Genomic DNA, 13,562 nt, shown 5'->3' on the forward strand with positions numbered 1-13,562 from the left:
TTACAATCCCAGAAAGTCTGTGAAGGCTTGAAAAACTGTTATGATTTAAACCTTACATCTTGGAGGGGGGGCATTTAAAGGGGTCCTTGGTGAAGAGAAGATCGAGGGGACCCTCGGCATAGGGTGTTCCATTATGGACAGAAGAGGGGACACTCTGGGAATTCAGCCTTGTCTCCTCTTCCTGTCCCGCGTAGAGAAGAGGGGGCCCAGACTGAGCACCTCTGGGTACCCTCAGCCTCCCCCTCTCTCTCCTCTGCGTTGCAGGATGTTTACTCCAAGCGCTTCATCCTGGTGGCCTCCATCTCCCAAGTCTCCAGCATCGGGGACCAGAAGTTTGAAGTCATCACCCACAATCGGACGTTCGCTTTCCGGGCAGAGAGCGACGGTAAATATGCCGCTTTGCCAACTCTGAGAATATCTCCCTGGTGGGAGAACCAGAAGATGCGTTGATGTTTTTCTTAAGGCTCTGAGATTGGGTGGGATAAATGCTCCAATGCCCATGTTCACTTCCAAACATCATAGAGCATAGAATCTTAGAGCTGGAAGGGACTTTGGAGGTCAGCGTCCACAAGTCTTAAAGTGGCCAAGGTTGGAGACCCCTGACTTAGATGACCCTTCTGGCTACTTCCGACTCTATCATTCATGGCTGGCTGAGGAACTCTGGGAGATGAAGGCCAGAAGTCTTAAGGTGGCCAAGATGGGAGACCCCTGACTTAGATGACCTTCTAGCCTCTTCCAACTCTATCATTCATGGTTGACTGTGGAATTCTGGGAGTTGAAGTCCACAAGCCTTAAAGGGGCCAAGGTTGGAGACCCCTGACCTAGATGACCTTCTAGCCTCTTCCAACTCTATCATTCATGGCTTGCTGGGGAATTCTGGGAGTTGAAGTCCACAAGTCTTAAACTGGCCAAGGTTGGAGACCCCTGATTTAGATGACCCTTCTGGCTACTTCCGACTCTATCATTCATGGCTTGCTGGGGAATTCTGGGAGTTGAAGTCCACAAGTCTTAAACTGGCCAAGGTTGGAGACCCCTGATTTAGATGACCCTTCTGGCTACTTCCGACTCTATCATTCATGGCTTGCTGGGGAATTCTGGGAGTTGAAGTCCACAAGTCTTAAACTGGCCAAGGTTGGAGACCCCTGATTTAGATGACCCTTCTGGCTACTTCCGACTCTATCATTCATGGCTTGCTGGGGAATTCTGGGAGTTGAAGTCCACAAGTCTTAAACTGGCCAAGGTTGGAGACCCCTGATTTAGATGACCCTTCTGGCTACTTCCGACTCTATCATTCATGGCTTGCTGGGGAATTCTGGGAGTTGAAGTCCACAAGTCTTAAACTGGCCAAGGTTGGAGACCCCTGATTTAGATGACCCTTCTGGCTACTTCCGACTCTATCATTCATGGCTGGCTGGGGAATTCTGGGAGTTGAAGTCCACAAGTCTTAAACTGGCCAAGGTGGGAGACCCCTGACTTAGATGACCCTTCTGGCTACTTCCGACTCTATCATTCATGGCTGGCTGAGGAACTCTGGGAGATGAAGGCCAGAAGTCTTAAGGTGGCCAAGATGGGAGACCCCTGACTTAGATGACCTTCTAGCCTCTTCCAACTCTATCATTCATGGTTGACTGTGGAATTCTGGGAGTTGAAGTCCACAAGCCTTAAAGGGGCCAAGGTTGGAGACCCCTGACCTAGATGACCTTCTAGCCTCTTCCAACTCTATCATTCATGGCTTGCTGGGGAATTCTGGGAGTTGAAGTCCACAAGTCTTAAACTGGCCAAGGTTGGAGACCCCTGATTTAGATGACCCTTCTGGCCTCTTCCAACTCTATCATTCATGGCTGGCTGAGGAACTCTGGAAATTGAAGTCCACAATTCTTCAAATGGCCAGGACTTGGAGACTCTTGGTCTAGGCATTTCCTGCTTGAACAGAGGGATGGAGTGGATGACATCTAAGGTCCCTTCCAAATCTTGTTTTTTTGTAACCCTTCCCGCTTTGCAGCTGAACGCAACGAGTGGATCAAGGCCGTGCAGAAGATGGTGGACGAAATGAAGTCCAGGTGCCTTTCCCGAACGCCCCGTTTGCAGCCGATGGGCAGCAGCCTTGACTCCGTGGACAAGAGTGGACTCCTAGAGCTGAGGGGCTTTAAAAGCAAGCTCTACGTGGCTGTGGCTGGGGAGAAGGTCTTCCTTTACAAGAATGCCGAGGTTGGTGGATAGTCCTAGAAAAGAAAGAATTCTTGCCCAACCAGGTTGGGGTTGGGCTGCATGACCTCACGGGCCCCTACAGAGGACAAGCAGGTATTTGAGATTCACTCCAGGTGGGAAAATGCTGTTGGGTTGGATGTTATACAACAGGAGTGTCCAAGCTTGGGAATTTTCAAGACTTGTGGACCTCAACTCCCAGAATTCCTCGGCCTGCCCCGAGGAATTCTGGGAGTTGAAGTCCATCAGTCTTGAGACCCCTGACCTACAAGGATCCTTCTAGGGTCAGGCAGAATACATTTTATTATGATTTATTTTTAAAAAAAATTACTTGCCCAACTCATGGTGACTCCTGATGGATTACAAAAATCAAAACTTCATAAATTTAAGAAATAATATTTTTTAATAAACATGATAATGGGCGGATTCAGATCATTTGCAAAATGCTGTTAGTTTGGATGACCTACAGGTATCTTTTAGGCTCAGGCAGAGTTCAGTTGTTGTTATTGTTATAATTATTGTTATAATTATTGTTATAATTATTGTTACCCAGATTGTTTGGAGCAACAGGTTGACTCTGTAAACAGTTTACAGAGGGCTGTAAACCAGCATACTGGTCTAAGTTCTATTGCTATTGCTATTGTTGTTGTTGTTGTTATTATTAATAATAGTATTATTATCTGCTAAAAAGAATGCTGGAAATGCAAACACAGTATTAGAACATACTACCATTTTTTGTTTTAAGTGGTGTAGGGTCTCCTGCGTAAGCAGAGAGTTGGACTAGAAGACCTCCAAAGTCCCTTCCAACTCTGCTGTTCTGTTCTGTTCCATTCCATTCCACTCCATTATTTCTATTCTATTCTATTCTATTCTATTCTATTCTCTCTCTCCATATATATATATATATATTTCACATTTTTTTCTGCTGAATTTGAAAATTAAGGGAGACTAGGATAGATCTATTTCGGCCTTATTTTGGCCTCATCAGCTAGCCATACCCACTGGGACTTGAACCTGCAACCTTTGCCTTGTAAGGCAGAGAATTATCCTCTAGGCTACAGTATCCAATCCCTTCAGCTCTGCACCAGGTTACATATTTTTGTGTCGAATCACCCTGGTGTATTGAAGGAACATCACAGCTCCTTTATTTGCCTCTCGGCCCAACCCAGAGCCATTTCCAAGGCAGTTGATTTTATTGATAGCCAACAATTCTATCTGTATGTGTCACATTTTTTTGCTGAATTTGAAAATTAAGGAGACTAGGATAGATCTATTTATATATATATACATACCCCAGGATCAAATCCCAGTAAGGGTATGGCTAGCTAATGAGGCCAGAACAAGGCCGAAATAGCGCTATCCTAGTCTCCTTTAATTTTAAAAATTCAGCAAAACATGTGAGATACACACACACACACACACACACACGGTTAATTCCATTCAAGAAGAGGGACAAACTGATTGGTAATCCATGTAAAAGGATATGCGATAAATGTGAAATAAGTTGATTTAAAATCTTTAATAAAAATTATTTTTAAAAAAGAGAGAGAGAGTTTGGGGTGCTTGGGTGGGGTGGGGGTTGGACTAGATGACCTACAGGGTCCCTTCCAATTCTGTTCCTCTCTACCTATTCTGCTTTGCCCCCCCTGTGCTTACTTTTCTCTCTCTTTTGACTCTGCCCCTCTGCTTCCCGTGTGGGTAACCCTGGTTTGTGGGTGTTTGTGTGGGCGCAGGAGTTCCGGCTGGGCATTGGCATCACCTACATCGAGATGAACGTGGGCAACGTGAAAGACGTGGACCGGAGGTGCTTTGATCTGACCACACCTTACCGGATCTTCAGGTAAGGCACCTCGGACAGATCCAAGAGGGTTGGGTTCTGGCTAACTGGATCCTGGAACCTTTAAAGCCCTACATGGCATTGGACCAGACCACCTCCGGAACCGCCTGCTACCGCACGAATCCCAGCGGCCGATAAGGTCCCACAGAGTTGGCCTTCTCCGGGTCCCATCGACTAAACAATGTCGTTTGGCGGGCCCCAGGGGAAGAGCCTTCTCTGTGGCGGCCCCGGCCCTCTGGAATCAAATTCCCTCCGGATATTAGAAATAGACTTTCTAGGTATTTTACCAGATAACTTTGATAAAGAAGAGACATATTAATTGGATTTATATACTGCCCCTCTCTGGACTCGGGGCGGCTTACAACATTTCAACAAAAATAACAATATATAAAACACTTCTAAATCCAATTAAGAGAACAATCAATTTAAAATATTTTAAAAAGCTAAACATTTAAAAAAATAGTACAGCATCCTACACATTCAGTGACCCCAAGCCTGACTGCATAAATTATTACCCAGTTATTATTGAATTATTACCTGGTAGCATTTGAGTGTGGTGTGATTGTGTAGCATTGATTGTTTTTAGTAATCACGGATTTTAACTTGTTCTTTTTAATATTAGATTTGTATTATATTGTATTGTTATTGTTGTTGTGAGCCGCCCCGAGTCTTCGGAGAGGGGCGGCATACCAAACTAATAAATTATTATTATTATTATTATTATTATTATTATTACTACTACTACTACTACTATTATTATTATTATTATTAATACCACTTTAACTTTTGAGCAGTACAGTGTTCCCTCGATTTTTGCGGGTTCGAACTTCGCGAATAGCCTATACCACGGGTTTTCAAAAAATATTAATTAAAAAATACTTCACAGGATTTTTTCTATACCATGGTTTTTCCTGCCTGATGATGTCATACATCATCACCAAACTAATAATTTTTGCAAATAGATAACAAAAAAAAATTATTGTTAATAAATAATTATGTTTATAAATATCAGGATCACTAAGTGTCTTATTCAATGGTGAGCACCAGTAATAATAGTGAGTAAACTGTTGTTAAGGGAATGGGAAAGGGTAATTTAGGGGTTTAAAGTGTTAAGGGAAGGCTTGTGACACTGTCCATAGCCAAAAATAGTGTATTTACATCCACATATCTACTTCGCGGAAATTCGACTTTCGCGGGCGGTCTCAGAACGCATCCCCCGCGAAAATCGAGGGAACACTGTATATCTATTTACATATTATAAAGTAATTCTAATTTATTTTTTGGCCTCGAATTCTACTAACCACATATAGAAAATATGTCCCCATTTTGGTGGAGGGCAGCAGTGGGCTACGAGCCGCAACGCTAAATCGCGCTCACCACCGCGGCTTGTAAGTGCTTGCATTGCAATTTTACTGCTGCACCTGTGGGGGTAGCAAAATCGCGCACAGAGGCACAGGTGCGCCCATGTTTCAACATGCATGGAAGCAAAAAAACCTCACTGAAACACAGGCACACCTGCGGCTCCATGCGCGATTTTGCTACCTATACAGGTGCAGCAGCAAAATCATGCTCGCCCCGCAAGAACTTACGAGCCGCGACAGCGAGCGCAATTTAGCGTTCCGGCCAATAGCCCACCGCTGGTGGAGGGCTATGAATGTGGTTTGGTGGTGGGCACTTTGAGCATTGAGCACATTGTTGTGTGTTGTGTGAATGTTTTACTGTTATTATAAAAATCAGTCAAATAATCCATCAAAAACGGTTACAGCGTCCATGTGTGTGTGTTTCACACGATCCTCTTTTGTGATCGTCTTGACAAGTCAAAGGGGGCAAAAACGGATTCGCTTAACAACCGTGCGACTCGCTTAACAACTGCAGAGATTCGCTTAACAACAGAGGCGTAAAATGGGGACGGGACTGTCCTCATTAACAATTGTCTCGCTCCCAGGCTGAGATGTGGTCGTACGTTTGAGGACAAAACCCGTATATTCCAGGCGTGGCCTTCTAAGGCCGTTTACTCATACCTTCCTCACCTCTTCCTCCCAGCTTCGTGGCTGAATCCGACCAGGAGAAGGAGCTGTGGGTGGAGACCATGCAGCAGTCGGTGGCTGAGGCGCTCTCTAACTTCGAGGTGGCCGAAAGGATCTGGACCTTGAAGGACAACTGCTTCTGCGCGGACTGCGGGGCCCCCAATCCGGACTGGGGCTCCATCAACCTCTGCCTGGTCATCTGCAAGCAGTGTGCAGGTAGGAGCAACACCAGGTGGGTGGAAGGACAGGAGGGGCCACCTTGTACCAATGTTGTCTGGCGGGACCCAGGGGAAGAGCCTTCTCTGTGGTAGCCCCGGCCCTCTGGAATCAACTCCCCCTGGAGATTTGAACTGCCCCCCCTCGCCTTCCGCAAGACTTTGAAGACCCAGTTATGTCGCCAGGCACGGGGGGGGATTAATGCACCCCCCCTTCTGACTAGCAAGACTTGAGTATGGTATGATTATGTAGTATCGATTGTTTTTTAATGATAGTGGGTTTTTAACTTTAGTTTTAACTATTAGATTTGTGCTGTATTGTTATTGTTGTTGTGAGCTGGCTTGAGTCCTCGGAGAAGTGTGGCATACAAAACTAATTAATAATAATAATAATAATAATAATAATAATAATAATAATAATAGTAGTAGTAGTAATAGTAATAGTAATAGTAATAGTAATAGTAATAGTAATAATAATAGTAATAATAATAGTAATAATAATAATCGTTGTTGTTGTTATTATTATTATTATTATGTTAAGGAGTATGCAGAGTATCCAATTATTAAATAAATCAACTAACTAACTAACTAACTAACTAACTAACTAGCATTAGGTGAAGTTGGACAGTGAGCTCCTCTGCTACTTCGATAGTGAAAAGGTGAGTGGAGAAGGAAGGATAGATGGGAACGGCTGCACATGACTCTCTTTCCTTCGTTCTTCCTTCGTTCCTTCGTTCTTCCTTCGTTCTTCCTTCGTTCCTTCGTTCCTTCGTTCCTTCGTTCCTTCGTTCCTTCGTTCCTTCGTTCCTTCGTTCCTTCGTTCCTTCGTTCCTTCGTTCCTTCGTTCCTTCGTTCCTTCGTTCCTTCGTTCCTTCGTTCCTTCGTTCCTTCTTTCCGTCCTTCTTTCCTTCCTCCCTCCCTTCTATTCCTTCCCCCCTCCCTCCCTCCCTTCTATTCCTTCTTCCTTTTCTCCATCCCTTCCTCCCTCCCTTCTTTCCTCCCTCCCCCCTTCCTTCCTTCCTCCCTTCCTTCTTTATTTTGGATTTTCTTTTCGATTTTCCTTTCTATTTTTTTAATAAACTACTGATTTTCCAATTTCTTAGAGTAAGTCTACATTGTTACATAATTATTTTTACATAATGCAGTACCTTTTCACATTATACTAATTCATTTTCCAAATATCTCTTCTTTCTTTCTTTCTTTCTTTCTTTCTTTCTTTCTTTCTTTCTTTCTTTCTTTCTTTCTTTCTTACTAACTAACTAACTAACTAACTAACTAACTAACTAACTAACTAACTAACTAACGGAAAATAAAATAAAATAGGAACTTTGAGGAGCACTTTGACTTGGACTCTAATTAGTACAGATGCTACCTGTAACCTTAACAGTATATGGAAATTGTTGGGGGGGGGGGGGAGAATAGAAAATATAATTTTTAAAAAATGTCTGCAGGAAAACCGCCAAGCTCGGAGAGCAATGCTAGTGGGACAGGAGTTGTGAATGTGTTCGTTTACTCTATAACATTGAATACAGCCAGCTAGTTCAACCACAGAAAAGACCCTTCTTGCTTAAGGGGAAATCAGTTTGTCCAGCTGCTTCCCGCCTTTTAATCTTATGCCTGGGGGGTCTTCTCGCCTTCTCCCCCCCCCAGGAGAACATCGGGGGCTGGGACCCAGCGTGACCAAGGTGCGGAGTCTGAAGATGGACAAGAAAGTGTGGACGGAGGAGCTGATTGAGGTATCGGTCAAGAGTGGGTGGGTGGGGGCACAATGGCCTTCTCTCTGGGGGGCTGGGATGATGTTGGGGGGCAAGGGGGAGCCTGGGAGAGGCCAGGTGCAGCAGGGGAGGGGGGCTGCGCCAAGACCTTGGCTCTGCCTGTCCGGAAGGCTTTGGGGACAAGAAAAATGGGTAAACTGAGGCATGGGAGGCAGTTTGCCCTAGTGGTTAAAAAAGCTGGGAGTTCTAGTCCTACCTTAGCCGTGAAAGCTAAAGTCCCTCCTCTCTCACTCTGTCTTTTCTCTCTCTCTCTCTCTCTCCCCCCCTCCTCTTCTGTCTTTCTTTCTTTCTCTCTCTCTCTCCTCTTTCTCTCCACCCCTCCTCTCTCAGTCTTTTTCTCTTCTCTCTCCCCTCTTTCTGTCTCTCCTTCTCTCTCTTCCCTCTCTCTCCTCCCCCTCCTCTCCTTCTTTCTTTCTTTCTCTCCTCTCTCCCCACCTGTCCCCCTCCTCTTCTCTCTCTTTACATTTCTCTCTCCTCTCTTTCTTTCTCTCTCTTCCCTCTCTCTCTCCTCCCTCTCCCCCTCCTTTATCTCTCTATCTTTTTTCTCTTCTCTCTTCTCTTCCTTCCTCTCTCTCTCTCTCCACTCTCCCCACCTGCCCCCTCCTCTTCTCTCTCTTTCCTTTTCTCTCTCCTCTTTTTCTTTCTCTCTTCTCTCTCTTCCCTCTCTCTCTCCCTCCCCCTCCTCTATATCTCTGTCTTTTTTCTCTCCTCTCTCCTCTCTTCTTCTCACTCTCTCTCTCCCCCACACTCTCCCCCTCCTCTTCTGTCTTTCTCTCTCCTCTCTCTCTCTCCATCTCTCCTCTCTCTGTCTTTTTCTCTTCTCTCTCCCGTCTTTCTTTCTCTCCTTCGCTCCCTCTCTCTCTCCCCTCCCTCTCCCCTCCTCTATCTCTTTTTTCTCTTCTCTCTCCTTTCTTTCTCTCTCTCTTTCCTCTCTCCCCACCTGTCCCTCTTCTCTCTCTTTTCTCTTCTCCCTCCTCTCTTTCTCTCTTTTCCCTCTCTCCCTCTCCCTCCTCTATCTCTCTGTCTTTTTTCTCTTCTCTCTTCTCTTCCTTCCTCTCTCTCTCTATCTCTCCTCTCTCCCCACCTGCCCCTCCTCTTCTCTCTCTTTCCTTTTCTCTCTCCTCTTTTTCTTTCTCTCTTCTCTCTCTTCCCTCTCTCTCTCCCTCTCCCTCCTCTATATCTCTGTCTTTTTTCTCTCCTCTCTCCTCTCTTTTTCCTCTTCTGCAACAGTCGTTAAGTGGGGGGGGGGCATCTTAAGGTCCTTTTTCAGTGCTGCTGTAATTTTGAACGGTTACCAAACAAATTGTGGTTCAGTAGTAAGTCCTAAAGGGAGGGGAGGTGGTTGGGGCTCTGGGTGGGAATCTTCCTCAAGGGAGGCTTTCAAGAAGAGACAGTCAGAAATGGGGCAGGGTCTCCTGCTTGGGCGGGTTGGACTAGATGGCCTCCAAGGTCCCTTCCGCCTCGGTTCATCGGTTAGAATCACGAAGGATGGAGATCCCGGACAACCAACGGCCGGTCATCTCTCCTCCTCCTCCTCCTCCTCTCCTTCCCAGCTCTTCCTCCAGATCGGCAACGCGGTGGCTAACCAGTTCTGGGCTGCCAACATGCCCCCCAGTGAAATGATCGCCCCCGAGAGCCACAGCCAGGAACGGCGGTGTTTCTTGATCGCCAAGTATCGGGAGGGTAAATACCGGCGGTATCACCCGCTTTTCGGCAACCAGGAAGAACTCAACAAGGTTGGTGGCCGGAGGGTCGGAATCTGGGCGCTTGGGAACTGGCATGGACTTGGGACGGTTGTGTGAGTCCCCTTTTGCAAACATCACCCAACGAGCCAAGTCCACGGGGGAATCGGATTCGCTTCGGATGTAACTTAACAACTGCAGTGATTCAGGAAGGAAGGAAGGAAGGACGGAAGGAAGGAAGGAAGGAAGGAAGGAAGGAAAGGAGAGAATGAGAAAGAAAATGGATGGATGGAAGAAAGGAAGGGGAAGCAATAGGGAGAGGAAGAAGGAAAAGGAGAGAGAGAGAGAGAAAGAAGGAAGGAAAGAAAGAAGGAAGGAAGGAAAGAAGGGAGGGTTAAGGAGAGTAAGGAGGAAGGAAGGAAGGAAAGGAGAGAAAGGATGGCTGGATAGAAAGAAGGGGAGGGTGGAGGGGGAAGGAGAAGTAGGAAGGAAGAAGGAAGAGTAGAGAGAGTGGGGAGGAAAGAAGGAAGGAAGAAAAAGAGAGAAAGAATGGATGGATGGATGGATGGATGGATGGATGGAAGTTAGGGAGCAGTAGAGAGAGGAAGGAAGAAAAAGGAGAGAGTGAAAGAGAAAGAAAGAAAGAGAAAAAGAAGGAAGGAAAGAAAGAAGGGCTGGGGATAGGCAGAGTAAGGAGGAAGGAAGGAAGAACAGTAAAGAATGGATAGATGGATAGAAGGAAAGTTGAGTGGGAGTTAGAGGAAATAAGGAAGGAAAGGATGGAAGGGGAGAAGAAGAAGGAGAGAGGCAGAAAAAGGAGAGAGAGAAAGTGAAAGAAAGAAAGAAAGAAGGGGAGGGTGGAGCAGGAGGGAGAGGAAGGAAGAAAAAGGAGAGAGAGAAAAAGTGAGAAAGAAAGAGAGAGAAAGAGAAAAGGAAGGAAGGATTTTATGAGTCCCATAAATGGTGGAAATCTCATCCTGATTTTTTTGCAAAAGAGAAAACGAGGCCAATTTCTGAAAAAACACCCCCTCCTTTTTTTTTCTCAAATTCCTTCTCCTTCCTTTATGGGTTGACCCAACCAGTTTTGCAGGAAATTGGAAGAAAAACCCTGATTCTTGTTGATCCTTTTGCCGAGGGCCCCAGATGGGCGGGAGTTTTGGGTCAGGCTTCCAAGAACAACAACCCTGAATGGGAATTGCCGGCTAAAAAAATTAACCCCCTGTAGTCAAATGACACCCTCTCCCCCTCCCATAACATTTAATAGGAAAAGGAACCCAAGGACAAGGGGGCACAATCTGAGGTCAGTTGGGGGAAAGATCAGAAGCAACGGGAGAAAATATTATTTGACCGAAAGAGTGGTAGATGCTTGGAATAAATTTCCAGCAGACGTGCTTGGTCAACAGTCACTGAATGTAAAGAAGCCTGGAGTAAACACAGATCCATCCTAAGATAAAATGCAGGAAATGGTAGAAGGGAAGACTAGAGGGACCAGGAGGTCTTTTTCTGACGTCAATCTTCTATGTTTCTATGAATGAGGAAGGAAGGGAGGAAGGAAAGAAGGAAGGAAGGAAGGAATGAGGAAGAAAGAGAGGAAGAAAGGAAAGGAAGAGAAAGAAGGAAGGAAGGAACGAAGGAACGAACGTAGAATAGAAAAGGCAGACTAGATGGACCAGGAGGTCTTTTTCTGCCGTCAATCTTCTATGTTTCTAAGTTTCTATAACTGGGTTCCTCCTTCGGCAGGGGATTCAACTCCTGCAATTAATAATAATAATAATAATAATAATAATAATAATAATAATAACAACAACAACAACAATAATAATAATAATAATAACAATAACAACAACAATAATAACAATAACAACAATAATAATAATGTGCTTGGGAAGCGCCCGACTAGTGATGAAATACAAAATCCAGCATAGTGATCTCATTTGCTGTGTTGTATTGACATAACAACAACAACAACAACAACAACAACATATTTAGATTTGTATGCCACCCCTCTCCGGAGACTCGGAGCGGCAATTCCTCCCTAGCCCCTCCTAGAAGGAACGGTAGATTTTGGCCAAAGTGGCAGCTGCGGGACTCGATCTCAGAACCCCCCAGTGGCAAAATGCTCTCCTGGAACAACCCAGCCCTTGGAGAGGCAAAGAAGGTTTGCTTAGGATCAATAGCGGCCAATCGTTGATGCTGCGGTGGCTTTATTTTTTCTTCCATACAAACTTTTTCAGTACATTTCAAAATACTATGTCGCCTTAAACACAACCTAAACATAGCACGTAAAATCATCTGCTACAACGTCCTTCCTGTCAACGACTACTTCAGCTTCAACCACAGCAACACACGAGCACACAACAGATACAAACTTAAAGGAAACTGCTCCAAACTCGACTGCAGGAAATACAATTTCAGTAACCGAGTAGTTGATGCATGGAACTCACTACCAGACTCTTTAGTATCTTCACCCGACCCCCAAAACTTTACGCTTAGACTGTCCACTGTTGACTTCTCCCGAATTAGTAAAACAAATATAATTGCTCCCCAAAAATTATTAATTCCAAATGAATTACTCCCAGTATTCACCAATCCTCCCAACCTTGACCTCTGATTTTGTCCTCCAAATATCTAATTTTCTTCTCATTGAATTCAAATCAATTTCCTTATAAATTAATATCATCAGCCTCTTGCAAATTCAATCCTCATACATCTCCTTCTTAAACATTCTCCAGAAAAAGGACTTCTCGACTATAAAGGGGAAAAAACCCCCAGATTATAGTGTTGTGAAAGAAGAAGAAAAAAGCCAGACTCTATTACTATTAAAACTAAAAAGCACAGCAGCTGTAAAACTTGAGGGCTAGAACCTTGAATGGCTTAGCAAAAGGAGAAAAAAAGCCAGATCCGAAAAGAGAAAGAGATTGAGGGAAGGTTTGAACTCACAACATCTGCCCTGTCTGCTGAAGAGCCTTTGTTTATGCTGGGTGTGTTTGCCCCCCTCCCCTTGGGGGTCTCTGGAGGGCCCGATCCACCGAATTCTCTCTCCAAAGGCATCCACAGGTCCCCAGAGGGGAGAAAGCAGGCGGCTGCAACCCGAGATAGTTTGGCTTCTTGGGCTCCGGGTTTTTCCGACCGCCAGCCAATTTGGGTGGGAGCGATTCCTGGCAGCCTCTTCCAGATGTTTTCAGCATCTGCGCTCCAGCCAAGCCAAAGGAACCGGCCCGGCTGGATTTCTTTTTTCACCCTTCGGCCTCTCCACCCTCTGCTTTGCTGGCCGGACATTTGCTTGTCCATCCGTCCAGGAGCCGGTCTCCCTCCTTCAACTTTTATCTGGTCTCCTTCTCTTGGACTGCAAGACCTCCAAGGAAATTTAAAATCACGGATAAAACATACGATTGAAAGGAAGATAAGAAAGGTCGGATGATGGGGTGATACGGATTTAATCAGTATTATTTGAGTGTATGTTAATTGGAGTTAAATTCCAAAATTTGGGATTAGCAAAATGTGTATTGTGTTACCAAGAGGGGGTGGGAAAAGTTTGCAATTTGTTTGTCTCTGTCCTTTTTTTAGTTTTTACATAGAAACATAAATAAATAAATAGGTGCATCCTATATTTCAAAAAATATGGTACATATGATTTACTGATACTATATGGCATTTTATTGTACCGAAAATAGATGTTATATTATACTGTATGGATAGAAACATGGAAGATTGACAGCAGAAAAAGACCTCCTGGTCCATCTCGTCTGCCCTTATACTATTTCCTGTATTTTATCTTAGGATGGATCTATGCTTATCCCAGCCATGTTTAATTAAATTCA

General features: G+C 44.8%; 1 protein-coding gene across 1 annotated transcript in view; it reads left to right on the forward strand.

Annotated features, from left to right (window-relative positions):
- Positions 1 to 13,562, forward strand: part of ARAP1 (ArfGAP with RhoGAP domain, ankyrin repeat and PH domain 1) — a 108,756-nt gene that overhangs the window by 64,906 nt on the left and 30,288 nt on the right. The window contains 6 exon segments of the mRNA XM_070749442.1: positions 265 to 385; positions 2,003 to 2,208; positions 3,939 to 4,045; positions 6,086 to 6,285; positions 7,935 to 8,020; positions 9,613 to 9,795. Of these exon segments, the coding sequence (XP_070605543.1) occupies positions 265 to 385; positions 2,003 to 2,208; positions 3,939 to 4,045; positions 6,086 to 6,285; positions 7,935 to 8,020; positions 9,613 to 9,795 (903 nt within the window).

This window comes from Erythrolamprus reginae, chromosome 4 (genome assembly GCF_031021105.1).
Source record: "Erythrolamprus reginae isolate rEryReg1 chromosome 4, rEryReg1.hap1, whole genome shotgun sequence".
Lineage (NCBI taxonomy): Eukaryota > Metazoa > Chordata > Lepidosauria > Squamata > Dipsadidae > Erythrolamprus > Erythrolamprus reginae.